The sequence below is a fragment of the Meleagris gallopavo genome, chromosome 3 (genome assembly GCF_000146605.3).
Source record: "Meleagris gallopavo isolate NT-WF06-2002-E0010 breed Aviagen turkey brand Nicholas breeding stock chromosome 3, Turkey_5.1, whole genome shotgun sequence".
NCBI classification, from domain to species: Eukaryota; Metazoa; Chordata; class Aves; order Galliformes; family Phasianidae; genus Meleagris; species Meleagris gallopavo.
Genome location: NC_015013.2, coordinates 46,606,534 through 46,627,065, shown reverse-complemented (window position 1 = coordinate 46,627,065; position 20,532 = coordinate 46,606,534). Strand labels below are relative to the sequence as shown.

At 33.8% G+C, this 20,532-nt stretch overlaps 1 protein-coding gene across 1 annotated transcript in view; it reads left to right on the top strand.

The window, feature by feature from the left end:
• LOC104910285 (cadherin-7) overlaps positions 1-19,552 on the top strand; it is a 41,370-nt gene extending 21,818 nt beyond the window's left edge. The window contains exons 2-6 of the mRNA XM_031552860.1: positions 1,959-2,165; positions 4,051-4,172; positions 6,709-6,826; positions 9,377-9,628; positions 16,654-19,552. Coding sequence (XP_031408720.1) covers positions 1,959-2,165; positions 4,051-4,172; positions 6,709-6,826; positions 9,377-9,628; positions 16,654-17,147 — 1,193 coding nt within the window. The 3' untranslated portion in view covers positions 17,148-19,552. The remainder of the gene's footprint in view (positions 1-1,958; positions 2,166-4,050; positions 4,173-6,708; positions 6,827-9,376; positions 9,629-16,653) is intronic.
• The last annotated feature ends 980 nt before the right edge of the window (positions 19,553-20,532 follow it).

Below are 20,532 nucleotides of genomic sequence, written 5' to 3'. Positions count from 1 at the left end.
AAAGGAAAAGGAAAAGGATAAGGAAAAGGAAAAGGAAAAGGAAGAGGAAGAGGAAGAGGAAGAGGAAGAGGAAGAGGAAGAGGAAAAGGAAAAATAGTTCGAAAATAAGAGTTTATTTCATATGGACCCAAGAATTATTGATGTTTGAACTAGATTAAATAAAGTGTTTAAAATTCCTACAGTTCAAAGACTTTCAAGTTCTAATGGCTGTAAGGAATTAAAGTGTTGAAAGTGTTTAAAATATTTTTTAGAATTTGAGTATGGGTACAATACTTGTAAACAATGGTTAAACAAAACTGCTTGGTTCCAATGTATAAAAAATATTTTTGATTCTTATTTCATAACAATCTGTCAATCTGTTGTCTAATTTATATAACGTTTCCTTCGGCTCTCACAATCTTTCCCTTCCTCCCTCTCCCTTCCTTCCTCCCTTCCTTCTTCTCTTCCTTCCTTTTAGTTTCTTTCTTTTATTGATTTTGTGCTTTTTCTTTATGTTTGTCTCTTTCTCATTTTTCTCTCTCCTCTTTTTTTCCCTCTCTCTCTCTTTCTCTCTCTCTCTTTCGCTCTTTTTACAATTTCTTACAATGTTGTAAGAAAGACCTTTGAATTTTCAATTTGCAGAGTAATAGTGTTAATAATTAGGAAACCTAAGGGCTGACAGGAGATTGAACCTGCCACAACTGACTGCTTTGCAGAGGTGCCAGAGACAGTCTTTAGGGAAAGCTTGACAGGAACAAAGCAGCTGAAGGGCACAGCTGATCAAATAAACAACAGTACTGGCATGAAAGAAAATAAAAATTCAGGTTGACTCTAAAAGGAAAAAAAAAGTAGAGTGAAAAAGGGAGAGCCTCAATTCATGAAAACTTCTGTTATTGTATTTCTTAAAGTCTTTATCTCTTTCTCTTACTGTAAGATAATACAGAAAAGCAATCCTTAATGCATAACAGGTCTCTGTTAGAAAGATTTTGAAGCCAAAAGGGTTATATAGAACCCCGTAATACAACAGAGTAGAAGCTGGTGTATTTCAACACAGAACAAACATATCACGCCAAAATATCATTATGTCTGGGAAGTCCTGTTTTTGAACTATCATCCATAATTCTTTCCTTCCACACTGTTAAAAGGTTTTGATTAATGCTATATCAATAATCTAATCTGTTGTCAGTGTGACAGTAATTGTAATGAACACACTTGGTCTGACTCAGACATTTTAATTCATCTTGATCTAAATGACAGTGCAAGATTCTGACCTAATATTAAATCGAATGTCAAGAATATTCCAGCTGTAAATCTAATACTGCCTAATCAACTGTCTCTTTCTCTCAGAAAGGATATAAGCAAAACACCCACAGGCAATCTGACCTTTTCACTCATGCTGTTTTCTGTTTACTAAGAAGCTCATTTCCCCTTCCTAAAACAAGTTTTAAAACAAAAGATATGTTAAGCCAAAGAATATAGGGCATGAACTTAAGTTTGTCTAAAGACAGCAAAGTGCTGGGAGCTGACAGATGACATATGATCCCTTGATCTACTCTCCATCTTCTTTTTTATTTATTTATTTATTTATTTTATTTTTTTTTGATCCCTGCCCCCGAACTCCCGAAGCTCTGCGTAGTTCTTTTGCTAGTAACAGAAAGATTTATGCTCAGACTGCAGGTCCTTGTGGGAGCAAAGCCTGGCTGATACATCTGTGTAGAAAACTTCCAACTCACTTTCTCTTTAGTTTGGGCTCAGGAGGATATTATTCCATGAGTAAGTGAATTTCTCCATTATGACAGAGAGGAAGAAAGAAGGAACTCCTACAACTTCACTTGAGATAACAGAGCCATGGTCATTCATTGACTAGCCTGAGTGGTCTTGCGTTTACTTACAGCTTTGCTTCTTTTAAAACCCTGGAGAAAATGGACAAAGCCAAGCTCAATATGGGGAAACAATGGAAACTCTGTCTTTCTAATGAGAAATCAATGAAACATTTTTACAAGCTATAATTGAACATAAATCAAAAGTTTTCTTTCATCCTTCACCTAGGTACTCAATAGATCGAAACACAGACCTCGAGAGGTATTTCAATATTGATGCCAACAGTGGAGTCATTACAACTGCCAAGTCTTTGGACAGGGAAACTAATGCTATTCATAACATTACAGTCTTGGCCATGGAGAGTCGTAAGTAACAATTAAAAGATTGTATTAACTGCTTATGTGCAAAACTTCAGGTTTAGTTGGGATCAGCTGCACCAAGTGAAAGTATTATAATGTTTAAAAACATGACAGACAAAATAGCTCTTCTCACTCAATGTAAAAGACACTTATGTGATAAAAAAACCCACAGATATACAACAGATTAAGCATTGTCTATTTGCTTTTCCACACTTTCTGTAGACTTTTAACATTAGACAAACAAGTACAAAGGAAAATGAAATTAGTATCAGAAATCTCACACTAAATACCATTAGACCAAAAGTAATATGGAGTAGATTATATCAATTAGCCCCTCTTAGTTGTGATACTCAGAACTCATTGCTGTTGGTCTACCACAGCACTCTTAGAAAGGGTGAAGAATATCTGAATACTTATGTGCCATCCTCAGTCTTAGGTAAGATATTAAAGGATATTTTGTACTTGATGTTTTTTTTGAGTAATGAAAAAAGTGACGAAGAATCAAACTCTTTAAGTGCATACAAGAATTCTGTTAACAGAACCATTGAGTGTAAACCTGTTCAGCTCTGAATACATTCTATGAAAAACTATATATGCCTTAATATTTGAATAATTTCTTTATTTAAATGTAATTCTTATTACTAGTCTACTGGGCTACCTGGGTTGGCCTTGGGTGTTTGCTAACAGTCCATAACACTATGTCTCTGCTGTTCTTTCATCCTCACTCTCTTGCCCCACTCCCAATTCTTCACTGGTGTTTGCAGAGCTGTGTTTGCAGAGCTGTTTCTTACACATTTTCTTTCTCATTTCCCAGCTACTGTGCAGCATTTTGTATCTTTTCTTAAATATGTTATCACAGAAGTGCAACCAGTGTAACTCATTGGCTCAGTTTTGCCCCAAAGTAGGTCCCTTTTATATCAATAGAGGGGAAAATTGGTGTCAAAATTGCTCTATATTTCATACATGGAAAAAAAAGAAAGGAAAAAAAAAGAAGACGTGAACTATGTTTGAATGTATTTCTTTAAAAATTTCTAATGTTTAATAAAATTTGTTTGTAATACACTAAAAAAGATAGATACATCTTTTAATGTTTGTACAGTTTTTTATTCTGTCCTGCCACATCACTAATAGAAAAAACAGTGGTAATATAGTAACAGTAATGTAGTCTCTCCAAGTCAGAAATTTTATGTAACAAAATAGGTACAATATACACAAATGTTCATTTTCCTTACTCTACCAACTATATACTATTTGAGATTCATCCACCAACAATCTACTGTTTGAGATTAAATGGTGACATTAGGTCTTGCACAAAATCACATTTTAGGTAGAAGTATACGTCAATGAATAACACTGTTGAAAGGTATAGTTCTGTATACACATTAAATACTTTGGGATTTGCTTGGAAATACAAATTCTACCTCCCCATTTGTTTGTTTATTTTTTGATTGTTTGTTTGATTTACATAGCTGAAAGAATTCTGTTTTTAACTTCTTAATTTGATTTTAACATAGATTACTTTCACCCATAATAACTGGGCTATTCCTGATATGAATAGTGCTGTTTTGTCTACTGTGTACCCTTGCTGATGGTTGTATTTACTATTATCCTTCCATATGATACAAATCATGCTCTGATTAATGAGTTAGATTTTCAAATTAGCCTTGAAAATAAAATCTTGATTTTATTGACACTATTGAAAAACACAGACATTTTAATTTGGTCCAGAAGATTAAGCTAAGATCTTTCCTTAGCTTTCTAAGAGGGTTTGTAATTGATTTGGCAAGCATATGCAAAACAACGCAAATGAAAAACATACTGACCCAAAGAAAATTCTCATGGAGTTCTACTTAATTAAATTGTTGTCCTTTTTTTTTTTTTTTTTAATTAGAGAATCCAGTACAGATTGGGAGAGGATATGTAGCCATAACTATCCTTGACATCAATGACAATGCCCCTGAGTTTGCCATGGAGTATGAGACAACTGTCTGTGAAAATGCTCAACCTGGCCAGGTATAGCTCTTGATACTTTTTAAGTTTATTTTTATCAGATAGGCAGTAATTTATTTTGAAAGCCTGTCAGCTTTAAGATAAAATAGAATCAACTTATGGCAGTAAAAATGATGCTTTGATGTGCAGCATAAGCTTATTTTCCTTCAGTCCTAAAATTTTCACCCTACCTAGTGGTAGAAAGGTGGACTGTTTGGTGGATAAGAAATTGGAAGTTCGCAGCCAAAATGTTGTGGTCAATGGCTCTATGCCTAGGTGAAGGCAAGTGATGACCGGTGTCCCTCATGGCTTAGTCTTTATGTTAGTCTTGGACTAGTACTCTTTAACATCTTTATCAGTGACACAGATGATGGGATTGAGTGCACCCTCAGCATTTTGCTGATGACATCAAACTGAGTGGTGTAGTTGATAAGGCAGTGGGACCTTGATAAACCCAAAAGGTAGGCCTCTGAGTTCAACAAAGCAAAGTGCAAAGTATTACACTTCGGTTGGGGTAATTCCAGATATGTATACACACTGGAATAAAAAGTCCCTGAGAATAGCCCTGTTGAGAAGGACATAGAGTTCCTGGTAGACGAAAAACTTAACATCAGCCAGTTGCAGCCTGGAAAGCCAACACTATTCTGGGCTGCATCAGAAGAGGGTTGGCCACAGAGTGAGGGAGGTAATTGTCCCTCTCTATTCTGCCCTCACGAGGCCCTATCTGGACATCTGGAGTACTGTCTGGTCTAGGGCCTCTAACACAAGAAGGATGTAAGGCATTTTTAGAGGATCCGGAGGAGGATCATGAACATGATCAGAGGGCTGGAGCACTTCTCCTATGAAGACAGGAGCTGGGCTTGTTCAGCCTGGAGAAGAGAAGGCTGCAGGGAGACGTCATTAAGGCCCTTCAGTATTTACAAGGAGATTATAAACAGGAGCGAAATCAACTTTTTACATGTCTTCATAGTGATAGGACAAGGAGGAATATTTTTAAACTAAGGGAGGAAAGATTTTGATTCAATGTCAGGGAAATTTTTCACTGAGAGGGTGGTGAGGTTTGGGAACAGTTTTCCCAGACTCTGTGGATGACCTGTCCCTGGAAGTGTTCAAGGCCAGGTTGGATGGGGCCCTGGGAAACATGAGCTAGTGCTTGATCTAATAGTTGGCATCCCTTCCTGCAGCAAGAGGGTTGGAACTTAATGATCTTTGAAGTCCCTTCCAACCCAAGACATTCCGTGATTCTATTATATGACCGAAGAGAAAAATGAAGATGTAAAAATGACATATTCTATGTAGTTTTGAAAGTTCTAATTTCCTTACAGCATAGCTAGCATATTTGGCTAAGCTCATTGTGTTTTAAATAATGTTAGGAATGATTACTTCTTCATAATTTTACTGGGAAATAGTCTCAACACTGACCCTGTTCGAAGGCAAAATTCCTGTCTTTCCTAAAATGAATATACACTTTTACTTTTCTTAGGAGGTATGGACCATAAGGTATGAATTTCAGAAGAGAGATACATTCCTAGCAAACTCTCTAGTGTTTTTAATTCCTAACATAACTTCCAAATAGTCCTTGATTCAGCTAACTTTATGAAATTCATCAAAGTCCTAGACTCTGATGCTGTTTATCCTTGTTTTCTGTCACATTTTAAATTTTACATTTTAATTCATAAGACATCTAATTCTCCTTTCCCTCTCCCAGAATACTAGTAGATGTCTCACTCACACATATCCCTCATACTCATTGGGATTTTTTACACTTTTGTGCCTTCTTCCAGAATATTTTCCTTACTGTGGCAGATATTGTTTATTATACATCTCAAAAGTACAGCAAAATTTAAATTCTCAACAGAAAAAACCCTACATTTGTTAGCTCACATTCATGAGAAACATAGGAATAGATTAAGAATGTTCTATTGGCGCACCAGCTTCTCGTCCCTGTGGTCCAGTCAGAACTCTTGTGTCTTAGTATTTATTCCTTTAAGGATTGTAAGCAATATTAAAATCTTTTCTTAGAGAGAATTTTTCATTAAATTTTACAAAATAAAATTTAAAAAGTGAAAAAGAAAAAACTATTATTATACTTAGGATTTGCCATTTTCGTTTTCATACTTTTTTTTCTCTTTAAAATAAAAAAGTGCATAGAAATAATCAAAATCATAATCTCTTCTTTGCACAATATTACAGTGCAATATTGATTGCAACAACTGATAACTACAGGAAGGCTGTGTTCTGGATACTCAGAAGTGCTTCTTCCACCACTGCCCAGTTTATACTTTAAACACTGATGAATGACAGGACCTAATTATCTTGAGGTCCTGCAGACCATTACTTTTATTGAATAAATTTCAAGTACAGGGAAAGTAATCAAAAGTCATATTTCAGTTAATAATAGTATCTACACCTGCTTGGGAGTTCAGAAAACCAAAACATAATGTAAACAAGATTCAAGAGAGATTGACTCTTCAGTGGGTAATAGAGAGTTTGTATAATGTGTATGTATTTATGCTCCTTCACGTGCCAAACAGTTGAACACCTATGTATCTCAAAACAGATCATCCAGAAAATCAGTGCAATTGATAAAGATGACCCACCAAATGGTCATCAGTTCTACTTCAGTTTAACAGCAGAAGCAGCAAATAACCATAATTTTACACTTCAGGACAACAAAGGTAAGAATATAAAGGCAACAGAACCTGTTTGTTTGAGTAAATATTCACACCTAACACCTTCTGTTTTGAATATATTGTGCTGATTATGACCTACATAAACTTCTATTCTGGTAAGAATGTAAATTAATCAGCCCCTAAATTAATTCTATCTGTAGACTATCTGTCAAGGGAATAAAGCTGTTGTCTGCATCATTTAAAGCCTTGAGCCAAACACGAGCTTCATTTTTTTTTTTTCCAGAAGTCGCTCTTTTCACATTTTCCCCTGTATTTATATGTTTTTGTCTAGACTTTACCTTGGGGCATTAACTGAAAAATGTCCAGGAATTCATGTTTTATTAAAACAACTCAAGGCATAAAAAATAGGTGCACAGGGTTGGTTTAAAACAAAACAAAACAAAACAAAAACAAACAACAACAACAAAAAAAACCACACTTATTTTCAATAGGTATACCATCTACTGAAGAATGATTTTGAAAATGGCAACTGCCTGCAGTATTTACACAGACTTCTTACTAACATTTCCCCACAGACTTACGAAAAGACTCCCATGGACATCACATTTCTATTAGTTAAAATATCTGAGAACATGCTTCTAATTAGTGCTCTTATTGCACTGCATAGTATAGCAGCTGGTTATGAGTCAGTTTAGCTATGAGTTGAGGCAAGTAGAACTACACGTCACTCTGAACGTAATTCCTCCTATTTATTTCCATGGAAAATACAACCAGTACAAAGAGCACAATAAAATTATCTGATAGAACGTATTTTCAGATACCGAAAACTATTTCTCGACACAGTCACCACTATTAGCTATGCATTTTTTGCCAGTGATGAACAAGAGCCTGCGTGTGTCATCTGTAAAAATTGGCACTGGCAGTGGTGAATGACTGTTGCTGTGGCCACCATTAAAACGCACTCCCTCAACTATGCTCACATCTTCTGTTTGGTTTCCATAAATGTTCAGCAAGTCAGTGGGTGCCATTTTTTTCCACATGAAGACATTCAATTCCACACCTTTTATTCATACACACTTTCAAACCAGACAGCATTTTGTTGGACTGCCCCTCTGTTGCCACATGTTGCATGGCAAAAAAAATGTAACAGAATATTGGTGGGAAGGCTCAGCATCTACTGCCATACCAACAACATTTCCCTCTGATGTTGTGGACCAACGAAATAAAATAGAAGGTATTACTTTTGGACCAACACTAATGAATAGCACTTGCACTGCTCTTTCATGTACCAGTACTAACCAAAGTTGCAAAGTCATTTTTATTAATAAGACAAAAAAGACATACGGTGGACTAAAGAGTAATGTTCGTACAGACTTCAGAGAATTTTCACTATGTACATGTGACCTAAAAAAGATCTCTCATGCAGCTGTTTATTACCTTTTCTTGCATGTAGTTACTGACATACATAATGTTCTTCATACGAGAAGCTTATAGTTTGAAACGAAGAACTGTAAATAATGATCAAAATAATACATTTCTAGAAATCTGACACTGTAACACGTATTGTAAAGTATTCAATAAAAAGACAGTCTCTTTTTCAAAAAACATATAATATGCTAAGGTCAATAATAGATCCTTCTAAAGCCAGTAAGATCAGTGGAGTTACAAAACAGTGCAGCAGTTGCCTATTCTGACATTAGTTTTATACATATCGCATATGGTTCTATATGAAGAAATGTTTGTTTGGTTTTCCAGACAGATCATAATAGTTGACACAATGAGTTACCTCTACCAGACTATCAATGTATCTATCTATAAAAAGACAGATAGCTAGATGATAGATAGACAGACCGACCGACCAACCTTTTCTATACATTTCTAGGAGATGTATCTCCCTACCTCTCAGGAGCGATCAACCTGTATTGAACACAGTGAGTTTTGCAAATCTTTTCTGGAACACACAGACTTTTTAGTCACCGAGCTCAGAGCAGCACTGCAGCACACATTTCAGATTCATTGTATTAATAACCTGTTGAATTTTGGCTGACATGGAAAACAAGTGCATGTCTCTATTATATGTGACATTACCTGTATTTGTGCGCCAATCGGATAATTTCTTTTTTACATTTTGAAAAAATCAATCATTGGTCCTCAGAATCTACTCACCTATGAATACGCTTATGACCTCCATGCTATCTATACTGCAAGTAGTTGTAACAGAACTTTGGAAATTAGACGTGAAATATATGCAAATACTTAATCTAATTATTGAAGTGTGACTTTTTTTCCTTCTCCTTTACAATAATTGCATCTTCTACTATACATAAAGACTCTGGAAATGTGAGCATACTAAAACCAAATAGGCTTCTGCAATTTTGAAACAGTCTTTCATGAAAAACAGAAATATTTCTGTTTAGATGAACTTGAATTTTCAGCTGATTCTACCTTTGTAGATAAAGAAATGTATGACCAGGAAATATAAGATCATTGAAATAATATGAATGTGCTTCTAAATTCTTTTGAGTGAAAGCCTATATTATTTATGTTCTAGTAAGATCAAGTATTTTACTTTTATTATTCTATTCCTTCATCTAGATAACACTGCAACTGTATTAACGAGAAGAAATGGTTTCCGAAGACAGGAACAATCTGTTTTCTACTTGCCAATATTCATTGTGGACAGCGGATCACCTTCACTTAGTAGCACTAATACTCTTACCATAAGAGTCTGTGATTGTGATGCAGATGGTATTGCTCAGACATGCAATGCAGAGGCATACATCTTGCCTGCAGGACTTAGCACTGGAGCTCTGATAGCAATATTGGCTTGTGTTTTAACACTGCTGGGTAAGCCTTCTTCCCGTCATTATTATTTTTTATTTAAGTAACAATATATATACATACATATATATCTCTTCAGTTCTTTTCTTACTTTTTTTTTTTTTTTTAATTCACTACATTTTTTAATAGAATATCTAACATTGCAAACTGAACAGCATTTTGCATCATGAGCCACACAAAATCCTCAGTCTGGGACTTAGGAGTTCAAATATTTTGTTTCTTTTACAAGCTGCCTCCAGAGGCATATATGAGATAACATTAGATGGAAAAAGATCATTTGCAACAAATGTATTATTTAAGAAGTAGACAGCACAGTTTATGGTAGTATTTCTCTAGTTTAGTGTAATAGCTGGTCATTTTCAGATCAGTGTGTGTTCTTTTCAGAGAAATAACTCTTTTAAAACATTTCTTGAATCGTGGAGAACAAAAAACACTTAGGAAATACAATTGATATAATTTACTGATGAGAATCATCATATTTAATTGAATATCTTCTACAGAATGATCTTTTGTTAAGCTTGCAAATGGAGGCACAGCTGAATTTTATGTTAAGCAGTGAAACTACAGCTGTATAAAAGACAGAGGGAGCAATCAGTTTGCAAACAGTGAAGAAGTGTCAAGAGCCTAGTTTAATTAGCATTTCTCATTTTGTGCCAAATCCTTAAACAACATGCTTGCCTGGTAGCATTACAAGCCTAAATCAGGGAATAAAGATGAATAACCATCCTTGCATCTGTGAGATGCAGGTGAGCAGAGGTGTAATTTCACTTATTGTCAGAAAAATATAATAAAAAAGTCCCAACTGTCCCAATTCTCACAGGAATTCTCTTGAGTGTTGCCATCATTGGAGAGATTTCTCTATTTGTTGGATTCACATATCAGCCCAAGAAGAAGATGACTAAAGTCTTCCCAAATTCATGTAGTCCCAGTGATGAATTATCTGTTTCTGTTATCCAAGTAACTTGCATCAGATCAAGAGATTTTTGTTGGTGCTTTTGTTTGTGGCAGCATTTTAACAATGTGTAGGAGATTTCTCATTGATTTTGTGGTTTTTTTTCACTGTAAGCATTAGACAGAATATTCCTTCTCCTACAAATAAACGTTCGTTCTGTTATTTTGTGATAAAAAAAGCCAACAACATAAGATTATTCAATCGTACTTAACATATGGTTAGACCTAAACTTAAGAAGAAATGGAAGTTAATTTTTTCAACAATTTTAATGAACATTTTTAGATAAGTTTTTTCTTACAGTATTTCTAGGTCATCTGTATTCCCAAATGAACTTTATTTGCACATACAGATTAATGGCACAGTTCTAAAAGATACACAGTGCTATGCTCTTCTGTCAAATGACATTGACATCAGTGGAAAATCGTCCATTGAAAGCATCAGTAAAGTGCACTTAAGTATTCTGTAACAACAGGAATGCATTTAATCCCAAACTGGAATGTCACTATTTCTATTAATATATATATGAAAAAAGAATTTCTGAAAAATGCATAAGCAACCAATCACCTGTAGATTGTGCCAAACAAGCATTTGGTAAAGAACTGGGAACAAACTGTGTGGACACAGATTTTGAATAATGGGTTGTGCACTGAAGAGGAATCTGGCAGACGACTGCCTTGCCATTGATTTTAGTTGTCAAGGAATTGGACTTTCAAATATATCTATATGAATGTGTCACCACTGTTTATCCAAGTAGGCATTTCAATGTACTCTCTTTGTTTCCTTTCTAAGCCACTCTTTTGGGGTACAGTTCAAAGTTGCAGGCACAGTTTACGCTGTGTTTGTATGTTAACCTTGGCTTTGAGTCCTGCAATTTGATGTTAGATCCTGAAGGTGTTTTGTTCCCAGCCAGGTTTCGATACTCACAGGTAAGAGATGCCCAAGGATCTTGTGAAACCCCAAACAAGCCTTGTTTATCTGATTCCAGAGTCTTTCTTCCTTTCATTTGTTACCAGAGGGCAGTTTCTGGATCAGCTGCATGAGTGCACTGCTAGGAATTTCCTTTTTAGTCCCATTTCCCTTTCACATACTTTCCTGATAAAAATAAAAATAAAAAAAATCCTGAAGATCAATTAGTATTGCATAAAAAATAGACTTCAGCTGTTGGTAACGATGGATGAGATTTGCACAGATGTCAAACTGTCACGAGTACATGCATTCTGGTTCTAATATCTTGAATTCTCAACAAGCTTTCGTCTGCTGAATGTTAGTATGATGTGCTTTAATATTTGTTCTTGCTCCTTAGAACCATTTTTCTAATAAATAACCATTTGTCTTAGTGAATACTGAGTCTGTTCCAATGAGATTTCTCAGTGTAGTTATTTTTAGTTAAATAACTGATTCGTTTTAGATAAGCACAAAGTTTTCACTAAGGTTAAGAAGGAAAATTATTACTACGTCATACTAATTTGTTATGATCACATGTAACATAGAAAGAACTATTTTGTTCAAAGTAAAATCATTTAAAAGGTTATAGACATTTTACTGAAATATATTTCACTCTAGAGATTAAATCCTAAATTTTATTGCACAAGAAAATTCCAGTACTTCATTCATAACTCAAAAACCTTTATAATTATTCACTTTGCAGTGAGGCTGTGCTTTAAAGAAAAAATAATAATAAAGAAGTGCTTGCAATTTATTCTATAAAAAGCATATGGAAAGCTGTTTTATATTCTTTTTAAAATACATAATTCTTAGTGAAATAAGAAAGATTTAATTTACTTCCTTTTAAATTAGGTGATAATTTAATTCAATGTAGTTTGTTTTTCAGTTATTATCTTCCAGACACAATAATTGCTTATGTTAAAAGTGTTTTGTATGAAAAATATGCATAAAATCATACACACACACACAAATAATGTTCAGTTGTAGATAACCCAATTGCATTCAAGAGGTTAAAGATTTTCTTTGTATTTATGCAATAGGAAGCTAGGTTGACATAATTCTCTTTCGTGATTTTAACCTTCCATACTTCTGAATATAATCTATTCCTTTAGTTTCCTGACTTTCCATAGAAGTAGTAAAGAAAATCCCCTGGTTTTTGGCATTAGATTTTATAAGTTAATGATACATTGATTAAATTTCAAAATATATATTTAAATTGTTAATTTTTTTTCAGTTGATAGACAAATATGTTATTCTCATGGAACTTAGCAGAACCTAATTAAATCAACACATCTAATTGTGTAATTCTTAAGCAGGAAGGAACAGTCCAAGTCATATGGATCTTGTTCTTTAAATGAATAAAATGGGTAAAGAATGGAACAGTTTAATATGTATGGCTCTTTGTCTTACAGTTGGAGAACTGATAAATCAATAACTGTTTCAATCTGGAGGTAATTTGAATTAAGTCATGTAAAAGATGGCTGAATATGCAGTGCAGAACTTGTCTTCTGAAAATGATATGCCTTTCTAAGGTCAACAAATCTGGGTAATCAGAAGTCACAGTTGCTTTGCAAATAGCAATCCAACCTGATTAAGCAACTGCTATACATGAAGCTTATTAACTGGGAATTAAATACAGATTTCCTAAGCCATGGCCTCTGCTTTCCTAGATCTCATCTGACTGTACTAGTAACTGCAATATATAACTAAATAGGTTATTACTGTGGTGGTTACATGAGTAAAAGACTTCAGTCTTTGGCTTTACGACTCATGATACAGCTAAGGCATAAACCAGTGTGCATGTTCACTTGCAGCTGTGGTGGCTTATTGTCATTGTAAAAACCAGACTAGGTGTGTAGTATGTACAGGGCCTTATAATGCTTGTGATTTAGGTCTATCACTTTCTGTACAGCTCTGCATGTAGGGTTCTTCAGTTTGTATTGGAGCTATTACAGCTTCTTTGTAATTATGCTGCAGTTTTCTTAAGTACAAAGGACAGAAACAGAGAAGTAGGCATGGGTAACGTAAACCCGATTTTTCACTAGATCACACTAAATTGGAAATTTCAAAATAATTCCATTAAACAACTTTCAACATGTCAAAGCAAAAATCTCTTCTTTTATTCAATATTATTTTAAAAACTGATCTAGTTTAACTGACACTATCGATGCTATGATCATAGTTGTACAAACACAAAAATAAAATTACATTTTATCACATAAATGCAAATGACAAGTTTTCTTGACTGTTTTACCAGTTAAACAAAATCAACATTTTTTACAGTTCAGGTAAATCAAAACAAAAAAGTTAGTTTAGATGTATATTAATTAGTTCTAGTTATTCAGACTTAATCCTTAGTTACCTCTAGTATCGGTTATCAATCTATTTGTTAAATCACACACAAAATCAGTCCTGGCATCTCTTTAGCATCATTCAATGTATTAGTATAGAGCAAAAGGCAATACGTGTGTCCCTAAAACATTTCTCCTATGTTTTATTTTTTCTGTAAAGAACCTAAAATCATTTTTTTCTAGATGTTCAGCCAGTCACTAATTACTGTCTTATCTCTGCTTTACAATAAATATAGGAGAAAAATCCATCACTTTGTGAGAAATTGATCAATTTTAAAATAATTTTCACTTGATTTAGATATCAGTTTTTTGTTTTGTTTTGTGCTTGTATTATTCCCTGCAGTTGCTGAAGTGCAACTAAAAGCTTTGTTCATTGAGAGGTTAAACATTATTGTTCATAGTTGTTGGAAGGGCTAGAAATTAATAATCTCATAAAGCCATCTGAATGCTAAAAGATTTAACCTTTAGAAGGACTCCAGGTTTCTCTTGGCTTCAAGCAAGTGTGTGATGTACAAGGAATACTGCATAAAACATTCATTGCATCTTGATTTTTATTGCACCTTCAGGCAGACTTGCCTACAGAGCTTCATATTTTTTCACTTATTAACGGTTATTTAACTTTCAAAATGAACACTGTTAAGAATGACAGTAGTGGAAAAACACATTTACACTTGATTAAAGAAAATGATTATTTGCTTACATACATGGCAATAATAATTGTGGCGGTAAATATTAAAAATACTAAAAAAAATGTTGATAGCAATTTTGACTTAAATGTATATTAGCACTGTTAGCAAACTAATTTGTCTTTCACTTAAAAATATATTTTATAATAGGAATAAGCTGAAAGAGTGTAGTGCAACTGTTTTCTGATAACTTTGATATGAGGATAATAGTGCTATCTGTTATATCTACTACTCAATTTCTATTTTGCAAATATCAGAATATTTTGAAATTTCATAAAAAGCACTCTAAAGGTCAAAGTCCTACATTTTCAAACTGCTTATATAAACATTATTAAAATCAAGTGCCCTAAACCAGTGGTGTATGAATTCAATAGACAAGACTGGATTCAGGGAGATGCCAAGAGGCTAAAAGTGAAAGAGCCTGGATTGATATTGCTTTTAAAAATTCTTGCATGAAAAGAAACGCTTTCAAGAGTGTCCTATATTATATAAGGGCTGCTCTGAAAGTAAAACCTCCTATTTTATGATGTTGGCCCACAACATCAGGGGTGGATGTTGGTTGTATGGCAGTAAAAGTTGAACCATTCCACCAGTATTTCATTACATTTTGTTGCCATGTGACAGATGGCAGAAGAAGGGCATTCTGACAGAACGGCATCTGACATGGAAGTGCATATAAAGAAAAGACGTGTCACTGGATTCCTCCATGTGGAAAAAACAGCACCCATGGACATTCATAAATGCTTGCTGAACATTTATGGAGACTAAAAAGTGAATGAGAGCACAATGAGGTGATGGGTGGTGCGGTTAGTCTGTTGTTGTTTCCATGGAACTAAATAAGAGGTATTACTTTCAGAGTGACCTATGTATAATTTATAGAGGATGCTTTTGAGACTGCCAAGAGAAGTTCATACTTGATTTTATCTAAATGAGCTTTTTATTTTCCAGAAGTTTATGAAGCATTTAGTAATCATATCAAAGTCTCTAAGAATAAATGTCAAAACTATGATATGTAATGGATATAGCAATATATTCCTAAGTTTAAAAATAAACAGTAAATCCAAAGAGGTCAATTGAATGTGGAATTATCCTTAGTGTTTGAATTACTAATATTTTAACAATCATAGTGATGCCTTCTTTTTTCTAGAAGTATAAATATCTCAGCAAATGTTATCCTGATGCTAGAAGATAATATTGTTTTGTAGGAGGATGATTCATGTCCTACATATGGGTGAAATATTACTGGCTTCCATGTTTTGTGTGCCATTAATGATGCTTCTTTACCAAATCTGTGCTTGAAAAAGGGAAGTCTTGAGTTTGTTGCTCACAGTATTTTTGGGTGTCACCCAAAAGTTTTACATTAACTTCTGAGCTAAAGGAAATATTAAAGACTAGAATTTAAAAATAATAGCCTTTTCTTATGCTAGCTGATCCAGTAAAATCCAGTGCTGGCAGTTCTCGTTAGAAATAATTCATATGCCTGAAGTACAGTGCCTTGGACTTAAAAGGAAAGTACAGTCTTACCTAAAAATTCTTTTAATTTATGTCTATAAGAGAGTCTTAAGTTACACATGGCTTAATAATTCAGTCTTCCCTGATCTAGTAAGGTGAGTGGGTGGTTTTATTTTTGGTTGTTTTTTTTTTTTTTCTCCCAGAAGAGAAAGAGATTGGCCATATACTTTAATTCAGGCACTTCCCAAAATGTGGTTGTTAAATTCTATTCAGTTACTTTATGAATGTGCTTTTACTGCTTAGGCAATTAAGAGTACAAGAAAAGGTCCCTTTTTTATTTCATGGCTGTGAGATTGTATAGTGAGACTGAATCACTCCTGAAATTTATGTTTAGCAGATAACATAGGATATAGAATTAGAAATGAAGACATTAATTCAGAATGGCTTTGGAAATAAATTCTTTAACAAGTGAAAAGCTCATGGTTTAAAAGCCACTTTAGAACCTGTTAGATTTGAAGTCTAACTACATAAATTGCCTGCAATTTCCTTGTGTCTTTACCATATAAATTAATGAGTGCTTTCACCCCTATGAAAAATATGAGCAAACTTTAACATTTCTAAAACTTCAATCTTTTTGCATTCCAGTTCTTGTCTTGCTGATTGTCACCATGAGGCGACGGAAAAAAGAGCCCCTAATTTTTGATGAAGAGAGAGATATCAGAGAAAATATTGTCAGATATGATGATGAGGGTGGTGGAGAAGAAGATACTGAGGCTTTTGACATGGCTGCCTTAAGAAACCTCAACATCATCCGAGACACCAAGACCAGGAGGGACGTGACACCTGAGATTCAGTTCTTGAGCAGACCGACTTTTAAAAGCATCCCAGATAATGTAATTTTTAGGGAATTTATCTGGGAGAGACTAAAAGAAGCTGACGTGGACCCTTGTGCACCACCCTATGACTCCCTGCAGACATATGCATTTGAGGGGAATGGCTCGGTGGCAGAGTCACTCAGCTCATTAGATTCGATAAGCTCAAACTCTGACCAGAACTATGATTACCTCAGTGACTGGGGCCCTCGCTTTAAAAGGCTTGCAGATATGTATGGGAGTGGTCCAGACTGCTTATACTCATAGCATTGGAATCTTTCTCTGAAAATGCACTGAGAAATACTAAAACAAAATATCTCAACCTTACAGACAGAAGAAAGTTGTAAATACTTCTCCATTTTTAATTTTTAGGTTCTTTTTTTGCCTTGATGGAGCATACCTTCATTAGACTTGTCCTAGAGACTGCACTGAACACAAAGTATATGAGCATTTGATATCATTTTTAATAAAATGAAATGCTCAGACACATTCAAATGGATAGCAACCCTTAGATACCTGCAAAGGTAACTCACTTTCAAGAGTATGCTATGCACTGTGACCTCAATTAGTCAATTACACTCTGCAGATGCCTTCACAGTATTGCTATGTCTAGAACACAAAGTCAATGGTATATCTATTAAAAGCATGATTTTTTAAAAAAATTACATATTCCAGTACATTACAATATACAGGATTTGCAAATGAAAACTTTCTAGCAAATTTTCATTACAATGTTGTATACAGCTTCCTAAGCTAAAAGCAGAAGACAGACGTGAAAACAAACAAAAATTCTGATCATTTTTTGTTTGTCCCTGTTTTTTTTTCAAATCAATTTACTGGGAAATCTCTGTAAATTTCTGGGTAGATTTATGAAAAATAAAATTGCCATTTATTTTAAGAAATTCTGAATTTGTCATCAACATACTGGATTATTTTATAAGTCACATAAAATGAGAAATATGGAGGGATGTCCTTAAGGTTGAAAAGTTTTGTGATGCTCATGTAGGTATATTTAAGGTGTTGCTATCTATTTGTTATTTTTTATTATCTCTTCTGATTTGTACAGGAGAATTTATCCTTTTTTATTATTATTTGACATAAAGCATTATATTTATTTTGGAGCTCTAATCTCCACTAAATCCAGGTCCTTTTACTGCCTCACAGTATTAGACTTGTCAGAACATGCTGATTTTTCTCCAGTCTCAGATAAATGTAGGAAATGAAGCATGGAAATGGAGAAATTACAGTAAAGAAATTGAGCCCACCGTTCATTTCTCAGAAAGGAGAGCAGCTACAAGGACATGCAGTTGCTCTTCTGAGTCATTACAAAGTCTGAGACATTTAAATAAAATATTTGTATCTTGCATTTTTGGAAAGAAGACTACAGAGATTGCTGGGAGTGTTATTAAAGCAAGATTTAATTTCAAGGTCAAACATCCTATAAGCTTCAAAGACTGCTTTTCTCCCTCCCTTTATCTTTTGCTGCTGATGAATCACGGTAAAAGACTTTCAAATTTCTTTCTTATGTTAAGCAATGTAATACTATTAACTCCAGAAGCCACCTTTAGATCTTACCGCACACATGTATTTTCCCCAAAAGTGTTGTCTCAGTACGCATAATTTCTACACTGTTTCAGGAGTGCCAAACCAGAAGGATAACTGCCGTTGGTTAAAATACTGCATCGTTTTAAGTAGGATTTCTTAGAATAAGACAACTTTTTTATGATTCTGACTATTTATACTTCATCTTTCATGGTTTATTATTAGATAATAAGGCATATATACCAGTAAACTAGTATTTTTAAGTATTCTTTCAGATTGTTTTGTTTTAGGTAATCTGTAGATGAATTCCTAAATTACACTCTGCTCCTGCAAAATCTTTCGCTTATACCTAACTTGCAATGATTTGACTTGCCAGCAATTACTGAGAGGTATTCAGAATTGTTTATAGGATTTTATTTGTGAAGGTACTCCACAAAGAATGATGCTCACTCTAAAAGTACTTCTTTCTGAGAGAAAGATTATTGTACTAAAATTCTGATGTATGGGTGACACAAGGCTGGGAAAAGGGAAATCAAGGTTTTGGAATTTTTGTATCCCAGCAGTATCAATTAACTATGTGAAAATGGCCTTCAGCTTCATCAGAGAAAAACAAAATAATTTTAATAATCTGCAACATGGATATTTAATTTTGAGTTACATTTTGGTAGACAATCTTTGATTCACACAATTCAGTAGATTTGCTTCTAGTTGTACTATATATATATATATACACGTATATATATATGACAGATTTTGTAATGGAATATGTGTAAGATTTTTCAATAAAAAATAACAAACAAACAAAAAAAAGAAAAATGGAGAGTGATCCATGTGTTTGTAGTTCAGTGAGAATGAGATATAGTTAAGCAAGCATTAAATCAGCAAGGTATGAAAAGAACAGTTTTAATTCTTCTTTTTGTTTGTGGGAAGACAATTCCTTAATCTGGATTGCAAGTCAGCAATGATGATTTTAGCACACAGCACTCAAAGGAGATTTAAATCTGATTTAGAGTAAGCAGCCCAATTCTCTTACTTTTCTACTTTATATGCCTGGAGAGGGAAAAAAACAAAAACAAAAGCAACAACAACAAAAACAGTGAAAATAAAAAGGTCCTTTGTTATGAAACTAATTTATTTTTGTGTATGTATATGCTTTCTGTGGGAAAAAAATACGTTTCTGTCTATTTAACACTATCCAAACTCATTATATTTGTTTACTGTTACACGGTTCTAAAGTAATCCAGTATTTTATTTTATTTTATTTACATTAAGTATGCTTAACTATTAACATATTATTGCAGTAAGAGAGAAAGAAATTCCACATATTTGGTGACAGATGTTACTATACTACATACATACGGTATGCAAAATACATTCACTACATACTGCTCTCTGTAACCCTCATATATGGGTTTTCGTGGGTCATATTCTGATTCAAATTCTTCTTTTATTGTTATTTGTGATAGATAGCGTGATGTTATAAATTATATTTTACTGAACAAGTAATGGAAAATATAAGAAATACATTTTCTATCCAAGAAAAATTTCAGAATTATTTGAGCTAATTAATTAGAAAAGCTGTTTTAAAAGAATTTCCATTTTATTTATTAGCTGATCTTTCTAAAGATTCCAGTATGACCTACAGGTCACAATTCCTACTTAAAAACCCCTCAAACTTTGCATCTACTTCTAAAGTATAATGAAATGCCATCATCTGTTTCCTTCTTCTTTATAACAACTGGAAAGTCTTCGTTAAACTGAGATTTCAAAGCTCCTTTAAAAGTTTATGGCTTTAAGAGAGCTACTAAAATATTATACCATGAAGATTTAAGGCGAGACAACTTTGACTTGTGTAAAATCTATGAAATTCAAAAGAGCTACATTGTTGTATGCAGTGGACATTCTGATCTACATTATTTTTTTATTTAAAAGAATTAATTTATTAAATTTAGTGTATTTACTGTATTAAATTATATTCCCATCTATCTATAACACAGGTCTTCCTAAGCCTAGTAATTTCTATGGCTGGGCTGATACAATCATTGCAGGATTTGAGAAATTTCAAGATAGTTATATGAAAATTCCCATTCTCCAAAGTATTCAAGAATAA